This window comes from Narcine bancroftii, chromosome 12 (assembly GCF_036971445.1).
Source record: "Narcine bancroftii isolate sNarBan1 chromosome 12, sNarBan1.hap1, whole genome shotgun sequence".
Classification (NCBI taxonomy): Eukaryota; Metazoa; Chordata; class Chondrichthyes; order Torpediniformes; family Narcinidae; genus Narcine; species Narcine bancroftii.
The window spans coordinates 61,714,333-61,733,031 of NC_091480.1; the positions used below are offsets into that span (position 1 = coordinate 61,714,333).

At 44.5% G+C, this 18,699-nt stretch overlaps 1 protein-coding gene and 1 long non-coding RNA gene across 2 annotated transcripts in view; one reads left to right on the forward strand and one right to left on the reverse strand.

The window, feature by feature from the left end:
- The window catches only part of kif5ab (kinesin family member 5A, b), a 53,554-nt gene extending 40,718 nt beyond the window's left edge, over positions 1 to 12,836 (forward strand). The window contains exons 23-28 of the mRNA XM_069906350.1: positions 288 to 504; positions 1,888 to 2,026; positions 2,262 to 2,347; positions 10,785 to 10,812; positions 11,729 to 11,825; positions 12,274 to 12,836. Coding sequence (XP_069762451.1) covers positions 288 to 504; positions 1,888 to 2,026; positions 2,262 to 2,347; positions 10,785 to 10,812; positions 11,729 to 11,807 — 549 coding nt within the window. The 3' untranslated portion in view covers positions 11,808 to 11,825; positions 12,274 to 12,836. The remainder of the gene's footprint in view (positions 1 to 287; positions 505 to 1,887; positions 2,027 to 2,261; positions 2,348 to 10,784; positions 10,813 to 11,728; positions 11,826 to 12,273) is intronic.
- Positions 1 to 18,699, reverse strand: part of LOC138747275 (uncharacterized) — a 22,175-nt gene continuing 3,476 nt past the window's right edge. Inside the window, exon 2 of the long non-coding RNA XR_011347401.1 lies at positions 1 to 473. This is a non-coding gene — a long non-coding RNA (uncharacterized lncRNA). The remainder of the gene's footprint in view (positions 474 to 18,699) is intronic.

Below are 18,699 nucleotides of genomic sequence, written 5' to 3' on the forward strand. Positions count from 1 at the left end.
TCTCTTTGAAAGACATTTATATATAATGTAAAGTATGATATGCCCCATAACAATTGACAATTCCCCTTCCCAGCCCCAGTTAAAGTTGCAGGTCAAAGACCCTTTGTGAGAACTGCAAACTCTGGGAAAGGGAGGGGAGCAGACGATTTGGGGAGGGGATGGGTAGATCTGAGGGACTTGCCATTACTACCAGAAGGTCATTACTGGAATGTCCTTGTGAAGAAACCAAGAATACATCAAAGAACTGCAGCTGTGAGAATCCTTCCCCTCCCCGTTTCATTCCGCAGCTGGTTCGTGACAATGCTGACTTGCGCTGTGAGCTTCCGAAACTGGAGAAACGACTGCGGGCTACGGCTGAGAGAGTCCGTGCTCTGGAGGCTGCACTGAAGGAGGCCAAAGAGGGGGCAATGAAGGACCGCAGGCGTTACCAGCAGGAGGTTGACCGCATCAAAGAGGTGGTGCGTTCCAGGAACCTGCCACAGAGAATGGGTTCAGCCCAGATAGGTGAGGAGACACAGTGATACAATGCTCCCTCCTCCCCGCCCGTCCCACGAACCTTCCTCCTCCTCCATACCCACCAACCTCCCCCTTTCCTGCCTGTCCCATCGACCTCCCTCCTCCTCTCTACCCACAGACCTCTGCCCTTCCCAAAGACCTTCCTCCTCCCCACCCATTCCACTGACCTCCTCCCCGCCTGACCCATCGACCTCCCTCCTCCTCCCTACCCATGGACCTTCCTCCCCCCGTCCATCCCATGGACCCCCCCCACGAACCCCCCCCAATGACCCACCCCCCACCTCCCCCGACCCCCCCACCTCCCTCACCCCTCCCGACCCCCCCCACCTCCCTCGACCCCCCCCCCCCACCTCCCCCAGTAATGCATGTGCCTCTGATCAACCACGTTAGACAAGGATCTGTGATTAAGGGTCTTTAATCACCTTAAGACATCAACACATCTCACATGTTGCTGGCCCGGTTCCAAGGCAAGTAGTGAGGGAGGGGTTTGGACGAGGGATATCTGGGAGGGAGGAGCCACAGGTTGGGGGTGGCGAGCCAGTGGTAGAACCGCATTCACCAATGGCAGGCGTGATGTGGTACAATGTTAACTACACATTTAGCCTGTCCGCCAGTCTTGTCCATCGCTCGACTGTTGCAGGGTCTGCTGTGGCACAGTGGTGTGGGCTGCTCAGGGTTACAGAGGAATGGTGTGGGCCGGACAGGGTCGCCGAGGGGTGGTGTGGGCCGGACAGGGTCGCCGAGGGGTGGTGTGGGCCGGACAGGGTCGCCGAGGGGTGGTGTGGGCCGGACAGGGTCGCCGAGGGGTGGTGTGGGCCGGACAGGGTCGCCGAGGGGTGGTGTGGGCCGGACAGGGTCGCCGAGGGGTGGTGTGGGCCGGACAGGGTCGCCGAGGGGTGGTGTGGGCCGGACAGGGTCGCTGAGGGGTGGTGTGGGCAGGTTAGTTGCAGGGTCCTCTCCATGCGCCAGGTCCCAATAGGGACGGCAAGCCAGGGCGTACCACTTTCGGCACCACTCATCACCCAACCCCTCCCATCTCAATCTCCCCTCTCTCCCTCCCTACCTATCCTCTTCAATCCCCTCCCTCTGCATACTCCTCCCTCCTCACCATGATTGCTCCCTGCCACATTCCCTCAACCACTTCCTCCCTCCATCGCCATCCATTCACTCCCCACCCTCCTTCCAGTCCCTCCCTCTCCCACATCCCCCCACTCCCTTGCTCCCCGTTGACTCCGAACACCTTGCAGGGGACTGGAGGTCCCACTCACTCCCCCCAGCACCTGACGGGATGTCAACATGGTGGTGGGAGGGACCCGGAGCCTGTGGGCCAGTGCTCCTGCCTGTGCCCAAGGCTTTGCTCTTCTCTTCCAGCCAAACCGGTGCGACCAGGACAACAGCTGGCCTGCTCCCCACTGGCCCTGCACAACCCCCACCACACGGAGTCCTGCAGGTTGGGCCACATGCGGCCCTGTCCCCCGCTCTACCTGCTGGACAGTGCCAGGCTCGTGCAGTAAGTGGGGTGGGGTGGGTTGGGGGGAATACTCAGAGATCACGAGGCAATGAGCTCGTCCCCCAGCCCCCACAACCTGGGGGTGTCTGTGTGACGGGGTGGGGGGGTATCTGTGTGACGGGGGTGGGGGGGGTTATCTGTGTGATGGGGTGGGGGGGTCTCTGTGACGGGGGGGGGTGTTGTTTTGTCCGGACATTTATGTCTAAATGGGCTGACTGATCTCCCTCTCCACAAGCTCACTAACAGGCAGCTGCCAACGTGCCCCAGAAACCCCATCACCTGACTGTCTAGATGAATATCAGATGCAGGTCATGGACCATGGTGAGTTGTTGATCTCTTCATGTTGTGGGTATGGGGGTTGGCGATTCTCGCTCTCTGGGTAAGGTGGGACTGCAGTCCGTTCATCACCCTGTCGGTGAGTGGGTTCCAAGGATGGAACTGCAATCCGTTCCCTGGGGAGTGGGTGCAGGACTCGGAGGGGGCAACCTTGTCCTCCGGGTGGGAGAGGTGGTGATGGGGGAGGGACTGTCATTGTATTCTGTGAGTGACTATGGTGTGTTTTGTAGACTGTGCAGACTGGGTTCTCCGTGCACTGGTGGTGGTGCAGGTCATTCACCATGGTAACTTTTCTGAACTTGTTGCTGGCACTGACAAACAGAATGGAGAACAGTGCAGCATTGGGACAGTCCCTTTAGCCCACATGTTGGAGCCGAATACTGAAACCACTGCCTGCCCTCTGATCCATTCCCTCCACGTTCATGGGTCTGTCTGGAAGCCTCTCAAACACCACTGCCCCTGGCAGCCCCTCCCAGGCACCCACTTACCCTGCAAAGCTTTCATTACTCGCCCTCCCCTTTAAACATGCCATCTTGTGTGTAATAGTTCCATCCTGGGAAAAAGATTCAGACTTCACCACCCTTCAGCTGATCCATTTTCCCACTCAGCACCACTCCCCTGCCTTCACCCCATAACCATCCGTACCCTGACTATTCAGAGAGCTATCAATCTCTGTCTTAAGTACACCCAACGGCTGGGCCTCCCTGGCTAAAGACATTCTTCCACATCTGTGTTAAATGGGTACCCTTTGATCCTGAAGTTGTGCCCTCTTGTCCTCGACTCCTCTACCATGGGAAAAAACTTTCCCACATCTCCTCTGTCCATTTCAACATTCAAAATGTTTTTCCGAGACCCCCCTCTTCTGAACTCCAAGGAGTACAAGTCAAGAGTTATCAAACATTCATCAAATCTCAGAAATGATTCAGGTGAATCTTCTCTGAACCTTTTCAAATGCCAGTACATCCTTTGTTAAACAAGTTCAAGCGCTTTGCCGTTCAGCGTGGACAACCATCTCTCTCCATCCATCATGGTGCCTGACCCTCCGAATTGGAGGAGTTGCCTCCGTGTCTAACCACTACATTAATCCATCTCTCATTTTCATTCTCTGTCTGCCTTGGCTTCTTTCTCCTTCCAGCTTTCTCGTTGTAACTAAAGAATTTTTATGGCTGTTTCCTGATTCTTTTAAGTAATGTGCATTTTGTTTTTGTTCTTTGTTATCCTGTCTGTATATGATCTGCACGGTGGTTTTTTGTATATTTTATTTATTATTCAAAATAAGGTATACAAGCAATTAAAGAATAGATATACATAATTTTCTCCCCCAATTCCCTCCCACCCCTTTATAGCTACCCAAAAGAAAAAGGGAAAGAAAAGAAAGGAGTTAACACACACACACACACACACACATATATATATATATATATATATATATATATATATATAAATAAAATATATAAAAAACAGTCAAATCATCGCCATGGAAGGTGCCATCTCAACCCGGGGAAGAAGAAAAAAATCTCTACTATATTTTTAAACCCATATATTTCATATACGGGCTCCACACTTTAACAAAGAAGGAGTAATTATATGTTATCTTTTCCAGTGGAATGCAGGATCTCATCTCCATGTACCATCTTTGAATACTCAACTCAATCTCATTCTTCCAAGTAATAGCTATACATTTTCTCGCCAGAGCTAACGCTAATCGAATAAATGCAATCTGAAACTTATCTAATTTTAATTCCAAACTTAATGTCTTAATATATCCTAATAAAAATAGTAGATCAAGTAAAAGCTTGAATTTAAATAAACCCTCCAAAAATTCCATAATTCTACCCCAAAAAGGTTTCACTATCTCACAAAGCCAAACTGAAAGTGAAAAAGAACCAATCTCTTTACTACATCGAAAACACAAGTCTGAAGAACTAAATCCATATTTCCTTAACTTCTCGGGAGTTAAATAAAGCTGATGAAGAAAATTATAATGGACTAATCTATATCTCACATTTATTACTTTGGTCATGCTATAGTCATCCAGTCATCCTGAGATATTCAAATAGACAAGTCCTTTTCCCATTTAATTCTCCTTTTATAAACATCTGCTTTACTTATTTTATGTTGCAATAAAGCATACATTTCTGAAATAAACCCTTTTTTACCACCTTCGGTAAGTAAATTTTCAAATTTAGTTCATCTAGGTAACCTTAAACCACGTCCAAAGTTATCTAATAACAAAGCTCGAATCTGGTAATATGCAAATAACGTATTTGAAGTAATTCCATATTTTTCTTAAGTCTATGAAATGAAACAAAACACCCAGCTTCATAACAATCTTCCACCAATTTAATACCTCTCTGTTCCCATAATTTCAAATGTTGATTATTCATTGAAAAAGAAACCAATTTATTCTGATACAATACAACGGAGTTTTGGCCGACATTTTACCTTTAGTACCTATAATTTGGTTTTTATTTTGCCATAACTCCATTAAATGTTTTAACACAGGTAGATTATAATTTTGCAAGAGTTGAAGATTCTATTTATAAAGAAATTGATCTATTATTTGTTCATGGATCTGAGGCATTTCGATTTTAGCCCATACCAGAGATTGATCTACTTCAAACATTCTATTAATAAATGTTAAATGTTAATTTCATAGTTTTGAAAGTGAGGTAACTGCATTCCTCCTAAAGTATATTTCCGTCAGTTTTTGTAGCGACACCCTCGCCGATTTACCTTTCCACAAAAAAGTCCACACTAGTGCATTCAAATCTTTTAGAATATTTTTTGGAATTTTACACAGAATCGATTGAAAAAGGTACTGTATACGAGGAAAAATATTCATTTTGATATAATTTACACACCCTATCAAAGTTATTGGTAAATCTTTCTATCTATTTAAATCATATTTAATTTTAGTCAATAATAATAGATCATTCAAATCATATAAATGATTATAATTATCATCAACAATTATTCCCAGGTATTTAATTCTATGAGACCACCAAAATTTTGTAACCTGCTTACAAGCTGAATAGCCTTCCTTTTGCTAAAGGCATTATCTCACTCTTATCCCAGTTAACCTTATAGCCTGATAACCTGCCGTAGTGCTCCAACCGTGCTTGAAAATATTCCAATGACTGCATAGGATGTGTTAGATATATTAAAACATAATCTGCAAATAAATTTATTTTATACTCGTCTACATTCACCTGAATGCTTTTAATGTTACCATCTTGCCTAATCATTTGAGCTAATGGTTCTATTACCAACGCAAACAAAGCTGGTGACAAAGGGCACCCCTGTCTAGTCAATCTAGATAATGTAAACGAAGAAGATATTTGTCCATTTGTCCAAAATAGAAACCCTGGCTGATGGGTTTTTATATAAGGCCTTCACCCAACCAGTAAAGAGTGGCCCCAATTTAAATTTTTCTAATAACCTCATTCCACTCTATTGAATGCCTTCTCAGCATCTAAGGCAACTATCATAGGTTGGTCGGGTTGCTCCCGAGACACATTAATCAAAGAAATTAACTTAACAATATTATCTACAGAGTGCTGATTCTTAATAAACCCAGCTGATCTACATGAATCAACTCCGGTAAATATTTAGCTAACCTATTAACTAAAACCTTGCCGACTATCTTATAATCCACATCCACAAATAAATTGGTCTATATGATCCTACTTTTAATGGATCTCTGTCCTTTTTAGGAATTACTGTAATCAATGCTTTAGAAAAAAGTCTGGAAAGGAACCACTCTCAGTGGCCTGCTTCAAAACTTTCATTAATACAGGAAACAACAAATCCTGAAACTCTTTATAAAATCCTGAAGTAAAACCATCTTCACCTGGGGATTTCCCTCCAGGCATTGCATGCACTGCCTCTTTAACTTCCATAACTGTAAAAATAGGCATCTAAATCTTTCACCTCTGCATCCTTTAAAGATGGTAAAGGCAAGTTAGACAAAAATGCATCAATTCTAACATTATCTTCCGAAACTTCAGAAGTATACAACCTCTCATAAAATAAACAAAATTCATCATTAATCTCTTGAGGTTTATAAGTAATTATTGTACCCCACCTAATAGCATTTATTGTCCTAGAAACCTGTCAGTCTTCAATTGCCAAGCTAACACTTTAAGGGCACGTTCTTTGCAACAATTTTACAAATTTGTAAGTTTGTAAAGTATTATACCGTAACTTTAATTTAGTTAGATGAGCTTTTTTTGTTAAACTTCCATCGTGTCCTGTTGTACTTCTTTTTCCAACTTAATTGTCTCTTTCTCTAAATCTTGACTCTCTACCAAATATTGCTTTTCAACTTTAGCCCTATAGCTAATAATTTGTCCCCTCAAATAGGCTTTCAATGCATCCCATAAAATGAATTTACATCGCACCGATCCTTTATTTATTTGTAAGAAAGCTTTTATGTGTTCTCTCAAATATTTAATAAATTCAGGTTGTTTCAACAATAACGTATTGAATCTCCATCGATAATACAGTTTCAACCCTTTCCAAACCAATACAGGTAATTAATAGCAAAGAATGATCAAAGTCCTACTTTTATATTCATCCTGAATAAATCTACCTTGTAATTGTGCTGATACTATTCTAGAATAAAAATCATGCGTAGCGGAATAAAAAGAAGTATTTTTCTGTCAGATTCAATCTCTACCAAGTTCAAATCCTTCATTATTGTCAACAACTGTTTAGCCGTCTTCATTTTACCTAAAGTTTTTGGAGATTTATCTAATAAAGGATCCAAGGAACAATTAAAATCACCACCAACCAACACATTACCATAAGCCTGATTTAAATTCAAAAAAGCTTCCGCCATAAAAACATCATCGTCTACGTTAGGACCACAAACATTCATCAAAGTCCAAGCCTCCGAAAAAATCTTACAATTAACAACCAACAATCTACCAACAGCTGCAAAGACTGAATCCAGTGTAAAAGATAACTTTTTATGTATTAAAATAGCAACACCTCTTGCTTTAGAATTAAGACTATGCTATAACATACCCAACACAATCTCTCTTCAGTTTCTGGTGTTCTTTTTCAGTTAAATGCGTTTCCTGTAAAAATGCAATATCAATCTTCATCTTTTTAATATAGGCTAACACCCACTTTATTTTAATTGGGGTATTAAGCCCATTAACATTAAAAGTTGCAAAATTCAAATTAGCCATAGCAATTTATATCTCCCTCCACACGGCTCACAAAACTGAAAAACTCCTTGAAAGACAAAAAGGTAAAAAAAGAAACCCCATAATATATAAAAAATACAAGTATAGTACCCCCCTCAATTACACGAGAGTGACCAACACCACAAGTGGCTGACGACTTTGGAAGAGTTGGCAGTTGAACCACAACCCCCCCCCCCCAAGCAGAACAAATAGTAAAAAAAATAATCAAATCAAGTATGGTAAGCTGCTTCTAGTACATGGTTAACTTGATCATCGTCGTCAATATCGATCAGTTGTTGCATTTCCATCTCTCTTTTCTCGATTCCCCCCTCCAGGAAGCACCACAGGTTGTTGAAAAGAGTGATATTGACCCTACTTATTAACAGGTAGAGAATTAGCAAAGACGAGGACCTCATGGTCACTATCAAAAAATTGAGATTGATAATTGCCATAAAAAACCTTCAACATTGCAGGATAACAAAACACAAACTTATACCCTTTCTTCCACAAAATAGCTTTAGCTGAATTAAATTCTTTACAACGTTTAATAATATCCTGACTTAAATCAGCATAAAAAAACATTCTGAACGATCAGTGGGCTCTGATTACATCTGGCATTCTGCACCGCAAGTCTTAAAATAGTCTCTCAGTCTTGGTAGCATAGACACCGTGGTCTGATCAGAACAGACCATGGAGCTTGGCCCAGGTATGGTTTTCTTTTAATTGCCCGGTGCACTCTGTCCAGTTCCAACCCATCTGGAAATGAAGTCGTTCCCAAGACCTCAGGGATCCATTTTCGGAAAAACTGAAGCAGATTTTAACCTTCAATATCTTCCAGTAGTCCCTCAATTTTAACATTATCCCTCTGACTTTGATTCTCCAGAACATCAATCTTCTTCAACAGATCTGTCTTCTGAACCTCCCAGCCAGTAAATAAATCTTCCATCTGGTCTACTCTTTCTTTTTTTTTTAATTTTTTTTTAAATTTTTTATTTTTCACACCTTAAATCACAATAGCCATGATATACACTTTTTCTTTTTCACACATTTACAGTGACTTTTTCTCCCCCCCCCTCCCTCCTCCCAAGCCACCCCCCCCCCTCTCATCCATTTTAGGTATACAATCTAGGTTGCATTAATTCAGTCAGACAATGTTGTCATTCAACAAAAATACACCAGAAATTCTACAGAGTCCATTCTTTTCTTTCCTTCTCCTTCCATCAACTTAGGTAATGTTTGTCCCCGGTAGGTTTTCGCTATTGTATTTAATGTAAGGCTCCCATACTTGTTCGAATATTTCAATATTATTTCTTAAACTATATGTTATTTTTTCTAATGGAATACATTTATTCATTTCTATATACCATTGTTGTATTTTCAAATTATCTTCCAATTTCCAGGTTGACATAATACATTTTTTTGCTACGGCTAGGGCTATCTTAACAAATCTTTTTTGTGCATCTTCCAAGTCAATTCCAAATTCTTTATTTTTTATGTTACTTAGGAGAAAGATCTCTGGATTCTTTGGTATATTGTTTTCTGTTATTTTATTTAATATCTGATTGAGATCATCCCAAAATTTTTCTACTCTCTCACATGTCCAGATTGCATGAATTGTTGTTCCCCTTTCTTTTTTACATCGAAAACATCTATCAGATACTGTTGGGTCCCATTTATTTAACTTTTGCGGTGTAATGTATAGTCTGTGTAACCAATTATATTGTATCATACGCAGCCTCGTATTTATTGTATTTCTCATCGTTCCAGAACATAATTTCTCCCATGTTTCCTTTTTTATCTTTATATTTAAATCTTGTTCCCATTTTTGTTTAGTTTTACCATTTGTTTCCTCATTCTCCTTTTCTTGCAGTTTAATATACATATTTGTTATAAATCTTTTGATTAACATTGTATCTGTAATCACATATTCAAGGTTACTTCCCTCTGGTAAACTCAAATTGCTTCCTAATTTATCTTTCAAGTAGGATCTCAGTTGGTAATATGCCAGCGCTGTATCTCCAGTTATATTGTACTTATCTCTCATTTGTTCAAAGGATAAGAATCTACTTCCTGAAAAACAATTTTCTATTCTTTTAATCCCTTTTTTTCCCCATTTTCTAAAGGAAAGGTTGTCTATTGTAAAAGGGAGTAGCTTATTTTGCGTCAATATTAGTTTTGGTATTTGATAATTTGTTTTATTTCTTTCTACATGAATCTTCTTCCATATATTGGAATAATACTGGAGAAGTTCTATGTTGTACCAATTTTTCGTCCCATTTATATATGTGTGGTCTACTCTTTCTTTATATTCTTAAATGAGTAGCCCAAAACTGTACCCCGTACCCCAAGAGAGGCCTCACCAGCACTTTATAAAACCTCAACATTACATCCCTGCTCCTGTATCCTATTCCAAAATTCCATTGGCTTCTCACCACCCATTCAACCTGGAGGTTAACTTTGAGGGTATCCTGCATGAGGACTCCCAAGTTCCTGTGTACCACGGAATTTTGAATGTTCTCCCCATCCAAATACAAGTCAGCCTGTTTATTCCTTCTACCAAAGTGCATGACCGTACACTTTCCAACACTGTATTTCATTTGCCACTTCTTTGCCTGTTCTCCTATTCTAGTTTAGACTCGCTGCAGACTCTCCGTTTCCTCATCATGACCTCTCCTCTTCTATCGTCTCCAAACTTGGCCACTAAGCCATTTATTCTGCAATCCAAATCATTAAGATACAACACCGACCCCTGTGGAACACCACTGGTAACCGGTAACCGACCAGAATGGGATCCACACACAGTGTTCCAAGTGCAGCCTGACCAAAGTTTTAGCTCACTGCAACGTAACCACCTTGATTTACTACTCTGTGCCCTGCCCCATGAAGCCCATTGTCCCACTCCCTCTCATCACCACCCCACCTCCTAGTGTGGCCACTTTCAGGGACTGATGGATCTGGACCCGGACCCCCAGATCCCTCCGCATATCAATGCTGCTAACAGTAAATACACAAAAGTGCTGGAGAAACTCGGCACGTAGTGCTGTGTCTATCGGAGGCAGCACAGGAGAGTGCAGCATTGCCCAACACGGGATGGTTGGCCAGCGCCCGAGTTCAACGCAGGCTAGATGAACACCACCTTCTCAGGACACTAATTGCTCTGTATTTCCTCTCCACCTCCCCCTCCCCCCCCAATGGGAACCACAACTCCAATGACTTATCCTCCGCAGACAGGGAGCCCGACATCAATGACAACAGGTGAGGCTGACAGTTCGAATCCCACATTCGACAAACAGCATGAAACCATGTCATTACCCAGCACATGGAAAGCAACCTGTGGTAGGTGCTGAAACCAAATTCAAAGAGAGAATTGGTGGGTGGGTGGAAGTGACATGGAGTGGAGGTTCCTCCATCAGAGCCAGTTCCCTCTCCTTGGAGCCTCCCCTACCAGGTGTTTGTAGTTAGGTCAAAACACATTCAGTGCCCTTCACCCTCCAGTTACAGACACACTGAGGAGTGTAGGGACTGGAGGGGGTTACAGAAACAGGGAGGGGTGTAGGGGACCGGAGGGGGTTACAGAAACAGGGAGGGGTGTAGGGGACCGGAGGGGCTTACAGAGACAGGGATGGGGTGTAGGACACCGGAGGGCGTTACAGAAACGGAGGGGTGTAGGTGACCAGAGGGGGTTACAGAGACAGGGAGGTTTTTGGAGATCAGAGGGGGTTACAGAGACCAGAAGGAGTTTGGGGACTAGAGGGGATTAGAGAGACAGGAAGAGGTGTAGGGGACCGGTGGGGGTTACAGAGACACAAAGGAGAGTTTAACTCCCAGAGACACAGGGGGTTACAGAGACCAGAAGGAGTGTGGGGACTGGAGGGGAATACAGAGATGGGGAGGGGTGTGGGGACTGGAGGAGGGTTACAGAGATATGGAGTTTAGTGGGGGATCTGAGTGGTGGCGGGTGACAGATGGGGATGGGTTTGGGAACCCGTTGGGATTACAGATATGGGGAGGGACCAGAGAAGGTGACAGCGAGGAACATAAGAGGTTAACAATGCACATGAGATACAGGACAGAGGTGGACATGCTAGGATAGATGTACACTCATTGGCTGGCAGATGATAGGCCGAGTTGCCCACGCTGATAGTAATGCAGTCTCTGCTCTGTCTTTCAGGAGTGAGAAACACTGTGACAGCCAGCCTGAAAACCAGGTGAAGCTCTGCATCCCTGCCCAGCTGACTGCAGCAAGCTAATGTCCATGTCTGCAACAAGTAAGGAAACAACTCACACGGACTCCAAGATAACCTCAACTCACTGCACAATGTACATCCTTCTGCACCCCTCCCTGTGTCTGTAACAGCCTCTAGTTTCCTACACCCCTCCCTATCTCTGTAACCCCCTCCAGTCCCCTACACTCCTCCCTATCTCTGTAACCCCTCTGGTCCCCACACCCCTCCCTGTCTGTAATCCCCTCCGGTCCCTACACTCCTCCCTGACTCTGTAACCCCCCCCTCCCTGTCTGTAACCCCCTCTGGTCCCTACACCTCTCCCTGTCTCTGTAAACCCCTTCGGTCCCTGACATCTCTGGTAAGCCCCTTCTTTGTGAGAAGCTCCTCCTGCTGGATCGGGTGGTGTTTCTGGCTGGTGGGATGTTGGTGGAGGGGTGATTTGGTTGGGTCTTCACCAATCACTGACCCGGTTGCTTCCTCTGTCCAACAGGAGGCTTCCCTGTGATCACAGCTAGCACTATCTCGTGTACCTGCTTCTTGGAGAGCAGATTATCGACGACTTTCTTACCACCCTTGGACCCCTCGCCTGCTATTTATCGCGGTGTTCCAGATCAGCTCCAGAGTGGGAGCCTGCATTTTTAGATCAGTGTGGCTGTGTGCAGAGACTCCTGCTGTTCTCGATCAGTGCAACAGTGTGCAGAGACGCCTGCTGTTCTCGATCAATGTGACAGTGTGCAGCGACGCCTGCTGTTCTACATCAGTGCGACAGTGTGCAGAGACGCCTGCTGTTCTCGATCAGTGCGACAGTGTGCAGAGACGCCTGCTGTTCTCGATCAGTGCGACAGTGTGCAGAGATGCCTGCTGTTCTCGATCAGTGCGACAGTGTGCAGAGACGCCTGCTGTTCTCGATCAGTGCGACAGTGTGCAGAGACGCCAGCTGTTCTCGATCAATGTGACAGTGTGCAGCGACACCTGCTGTTCTCGATCAGTGCGACAGTGTGCAGCGACGCCTGCTGTTCTCGATCAATGTAACAGTGTGCAGCGACGCCTGCTGTTCTCGATCAGTGCGACAGTGTGCAGAGACGCCTGCTGTTCTCGATCAGTGCGACAGTGTGCAGAGACGCCTGCTGTTCTCGATCAATGTGACAGTGTGCAGAGACGCCTGCTGTTCTCGATCAACGTGACAGTGTGCAGAGACGCCTGCTGTTCTCGATCAATGTGACAGTGTGCAGACGCCTGCTGTTCTCGATCAATGTGACAGTGTGCAGACGCCTGCTGTTCTCGATCAATGTGACAGTGTGCAGAGACGCCTGCTGTTCTCGATCAATGTGACAGTGTGCAGACGCCTGCTGTTCTCGATCAATGTGACAGTGTGCAGAGACGCCTGCTGTTCTCGATCAATGTGACAGTGTGCAGCGACGCCTGCTGTACTACATCAGTGCGACAGTGTGCAGAGACGCCTGCTGTTCTCGATCAATATGACAGTGTGCAGCGACGCCTGCTGTTCTCGATCAATGTGACAGTGTGCAGCGACGCCTGCTGTTCTCGATCAATGTGACAGTGTGCAGAGACGCCTGCTGTTCTCGATCAATGTGACAGTGTGCAGCGACGCCTGCTGTTCTCGATCAATGTGACAGTGTGCAGAGACGCCTGCTGTTCTCGATCAATGTGACAGTGTGCAGCGACGCCTGCTGTTCTCGATCAATGTGACAGTGTGCAGCGACGCCTGCTGTTCTCGATCAATATGACAGTGTGCAGCGACGCCTGCTGTTCTCGATCAATGTGACAGTGTGCAGAGACGCCTGCTGTTCTCGATCAATGTGACAGTGTGCAGAGACGCCTGCTGTTCTCGATCAATGTGACAGTGTGCAGAGACGCCTGCTGTTCTCGATCAATGTGACAGTGTGCAGAGACGCCTGCTGTTCTCGATCAATGTGACAGTGTGCAGAGACGCCTGCTGTTCTCGATCAATGTGACAGTGTGCAGCGACGCCTGCTGTTCTCGATCAGTGACAGTGTGCAGCGACGCCTGCTGTTCTCGATCAATGTGACAGTGTGCAGCGACGCCTGCTGTTCTCGATCAATGTGACAGTGTGCAGCGACGCCTGCTGTTCTCGATCAATGTGACAGTGTGCAGCGACACCTGCTGTTCTCGATCAATGTGACAGTGTGCAGAGACGCCTGCTGTTCTCGATCAATGTGACAGTGTGCAGAGACGCCTGCTGTTCTCGATCAATGTGACAGTGTGCAGAGACGCCTGCTGTTCTCGATCAATGTGACAGTGTGCAGAGACGCCTGCTGTTCTAGATCAGTGCGATGGTGTGCAGAGACGACTGCTGTTCTAGATCAGTGCGCAGCAATGCCTGTTCAAGACCACTGTTGCACTGTACAGCGACGCCTGCTGTTCTAGATCAGCGCGGCAGCGTAAAGAGACACCTGCTGTTCTAGATCAGTGCGCCAGTGTACAGATGCCTGCTGTTCTAGATCAGTGCGACGGTGTGCAGAGACGACTGCTGTTCTACATCAGTGCGCCAGTGTACAGACGCCTGCTGTTCTAGATCAGTGCGACGGTGTGCAGAGACGACTGCTGTTCTACATCAGTGCGCCAGTGTACAGACGCCTGCTGTTCTAGATCAGTGCGACGGTGTGCAGAGATGCCTGTTGTTCTAGATCAGTGTGACAGTGCAGCGACACCTGCTGTTCTAGATCAGTGCGCCAGTGTGAAGAGACACCTGCTGTTCTAGATCAGTGTGACAGTGTGCAGACGCCTGCTGTTCTAGATCAGTGTGATAATGGTGGCACCTGTGGGGATCACTCACTGTTCGAAATCCATATTACTCCCCAGGATCACCCGATATTCCACATTAGGGTTGGCACTGAGCAGGATACCAACAGTTCTTGATCTACACCACAGTGGTCAGAATCTCCAGTTGTTCTAGATCAGCACAGCAGTGGGTGGGTTCTCCCAGTGTTTGCACTCAACGTGGATATTGTGCAGGATTTCCTGTTGTTCTAGATCAACATAGAACCTACCGGGTATGGTGTCCCATTGTTCTGGACCAATGGAAGGAATTCTGATTCCTCAATCAGCATGAAACTGGGCAGATTTGAGGACTGTTCTGGATCACTGTCACATTGCAGGGGACATCCTCTTGCAGAGAACTCAGGTTGGTGGAGGTGGGGAAAAGCCTATTGCAACAACAAGCTGAGTACCCACATCCCTGAGGACCCTCAGTCTTGTGGAATGATGACAGACGTCCTGGTCCCCATTGAAGCCCTGTTCCTGACCACCATTAGCAAAGCAAAATGTTGTCATTTACTGTCCAAAGGCACAGCCACATGCACAGAGGGCCTGTGGAGAGGGGCTGAATTGGCCTCCTGCTATTCCTACAGGAGAACCCTTCCCTTGCTTTGGTGTGGTTGTTGCTGTTCCACCTCTTGTATGAAGCCTCCCTTCCCATCTGCCTCTCCCAGTCAGCCTCCTCTGTGAACATATCCCCCACCTGTATGCATCCTGTCTATGCTGCATGTAAAACTGTGTAACGCTCTTCAGAAAACTGGCATCCACCCCGAGATTAAATTAAAAAATAAACCATGAGGTGACCTGGTGACTTTGGTTTTATTTGTGCCCTGTACCTGGGTGGTGAGGCGAGTAGGCAGGGAGAGGTTAGAGCAGAGATTACATCAATCTCTCCATTGAACATGCAGTGAGCACATTGCCCCTCCTTGCAGTCTTTTCCCCATCACCATCTCTTACCCATACACTCCTGATTCTCCTGCAGCTGACCCCAGCCTTGCTTCTGCTCCCCCTGCTCCCCATCCTGCCCCCACTCTTGCATCCGTGCTACACCACCTTTCTGGTTGATCTTTACACCCCCTCCTTTAAAATCTCAGCAACCAGGTCATCTGGTCTGGCGGGGGGGGGGTATCTCATTTCATTCCCATTACTTGCTCAGAATCATAATTTATTGTCGTGAACATGTCAGGAAATTCGTTGTTTTGCGGCAGTATCGCAGGGCAAACGTTATATAAACCTCCTTACAAAATAAATAAAAATAGTTAACCAAAAAGAAAAAGTCAAAGTGAGGCCGTGTCTATGGTACATTGATCATTGAGGAATCTGATAGCAGTGGTTAAGAAGCTGTCCTTGTGCCGCTGAACACTTGTCTTCAACAGACTTCTTGCTTGATCCACAGCGACAAACTGTACCTTTTCCCCGATGGTAGCAGAGGGAAGAGGGCATGGTCTGGGTGGTGGGGTCTTTAAGGATAGAGGCTGCTTTCTTAAGACACCACTTCATGTCGATGTCCTCGATGGAGTGAAGTCTGGTGCCTGTGATGTTGCAGGCTGAATTAACAACCTTCTGGAGTTTATTCTTGTCCTGAGAGTTGGCACCTCCACACCAGGCAGTGATGCAACCAGCCAGAATGCTCTCCACGGTCCACCTGCAGAAGTTTACAAGAGTCTTCAGTGACATACTGAATCTTCTCAGACACCTCACAAAGTATAGCTGCTGGTGAGCCTCCTTCATGATTGCATCAACGTGGATGGTCCAGGACAAATCCTCGGAGATGTTGATCCCCAGGAATTTGAAGTTCTTGATCCTCTCCATTACTGAGCCCTCGATGAGGACTAGTTCGTGTTCCCCTGACTTCCCCCTGAAGTCCACAATCATTTCCTTGGTTTTGCTAATGTTAATTGCAAGGTTGCCGTGACATCATTCAACAAGTTGATCTATCTCCCTCCTGTACACTTCCTCATCACCATCTGTGATTCTGCCGACAACTGTGGTGTCATCAGTAAACTTGTAGATGGCATTTCAGCATCCAGAACATCCTCCACTGAAGCTAATGTCTTTTTGTGGTGAATGTCTGACAAGCTGCCTGTCTCCCCTCTGGCGAGCCTTGCTGTACTAACATTGGCTGTACTAAGAATGGCCCCCCTTAAGAAGTTACCACCCGAGATTGAGTCACGTGATGGAGTAGTGGCCGGTCAGGGAACTCCAGCCCTCTCCGGAAAAGTTTAAAAAAAATACATAAAACACAAAGGTACAAGAATAAAAATTAAAACAAAGTAAAAGTATTAGTGAAGAGAGAAAAGTCGAAAGCAACGGGAAGAAGAGAAGAAGAAAGAACGTCGGTAGAACAACAGATGACCAACCCAAAGCAAGAAGAAGAACATAGAGAAATGGAAGAAGAAGGGAAAGGCAAGACAATGGATTTTTTTTTAAAGAATATATGGAATCAGTAAAAGAATGGCAATTACAAGAATTTAGTGAAATAAAAAGAAGAATTAAAAGTGCAGAAGAAAAAATGAATAGAATAGAGATGGTCATGTCAGATATAGGAAAAAGAGTGGACAAGGTGGAAGAACGAGAAACAATTGTAGAAATGGAAGTAGAGGACTTAAAAGAGAAATTAGAAGAATCTAATAAAAAAGTTAAAGAGACACAAGAGCTGTTAGCTCAGAAGATAGATATAATGGAAAATTATAATAGAAGAAATAATATAAAGATAGTGGGCCTTAAGGAAGATGAAGGCGGCAAGAATATGAGAGAATTTATAAAAGATTGGATCCCCAGGGTCTTAGGAAGACCAGAATTACAGGAAGAAATGGAAATAGAAAGGGCACATAGAACATTGGCCCCGAAACCACAGCCACAACAAAAGCCAAGATCCATTTTAGTAAAATTCTTAAGATATACAACAAGAGAAAATATATTGCAGAAAGCAATGAAGAAAATAAGAGAAGACAAAAAGCCACTGGAATACAAAGGTCAAAAATTTTTTTTCTATCCAGACATAAGTTTTGAACTCCTGAAGAAGAGAAAGGAGTTTAATACAGCAAAAACGATCCAATGGACAACAGGATATAAAATTATGTTAAAGTACCCAGCGGTACTTAAAATAGTTATTCCAGGGCAGCAAAACAGACTATTCTCGGATCTGGAGGAAGCACGAAAATTTGCAGAACAACTACAAAACAGGCAGAGAGATGAAGACATGTAACGAGAGTAAAAATGACCACGAACTATATGTATGTGTGTATATGGGTATATATATAGGTGTGTATGTATATATATGTGTACATGAGTGTATCTGTATTTAGAGGAAAATATATAGAGTATAGATAAGAATTAATAAGGGAATGAAAGGGAACAGAGGAAGAAAGGAGGGAATTAAAAGAGTGACCTTTGTTATATATGAAAATTGAAATCTTTTCTGGGGGAGCTGGGTGGGGAGGAGTTACGGTAACTGCAAAATGAGTTGACGTTTGCGAGTGAATTCGCAAATCCAAATGGAGAGGGGAGATGTGGTTTACGACAAGGGATAAAGGGCAACTCAGGAAGGGGAGGGGATAATGGGGTTAAAGAAATTTTAGATAGGAGAATAAGGAAAATCTTTGATGTTTTAGAAATGTTGTCTTATAAAGTGTTCAAAACAAGAAAGCAGAAGTGGATAAGAAGGAAAGGTGATGATGAGGAAACGGAAAGGGAAGATAAACAAAGTATGAAATGGCTACGTTGAACTATATGACTTTAATGGAATACATAACCAAATCAAAAGAAAGAAACTGCTAAATTTACTGAAAAAAGAAAAAAATTGATATTGCATTCGTGCAAGAAACACATTTAACTGAAATGGAGCACAAGAAATTAAAGAGAGATTGGGTAGGACATGTAACAGCAGCGTCATATAATTCAAAAGCTAGAGGAGTAGCTATATTAATCAGTAAAAATGTACCAATTAAAATAGAAGAGGAAATAATAGATCCAGCAGGGAGATATGTAATGCTAAAATGTCAGATATATTCAGAGTTTTGGAATTTACTCAATGTATATTCACCTAACGAAGAAGATCAAAAATTTATGCAAGATATTTTTTTGAAGATAGCAGACACGCAAGGGAACATACTAA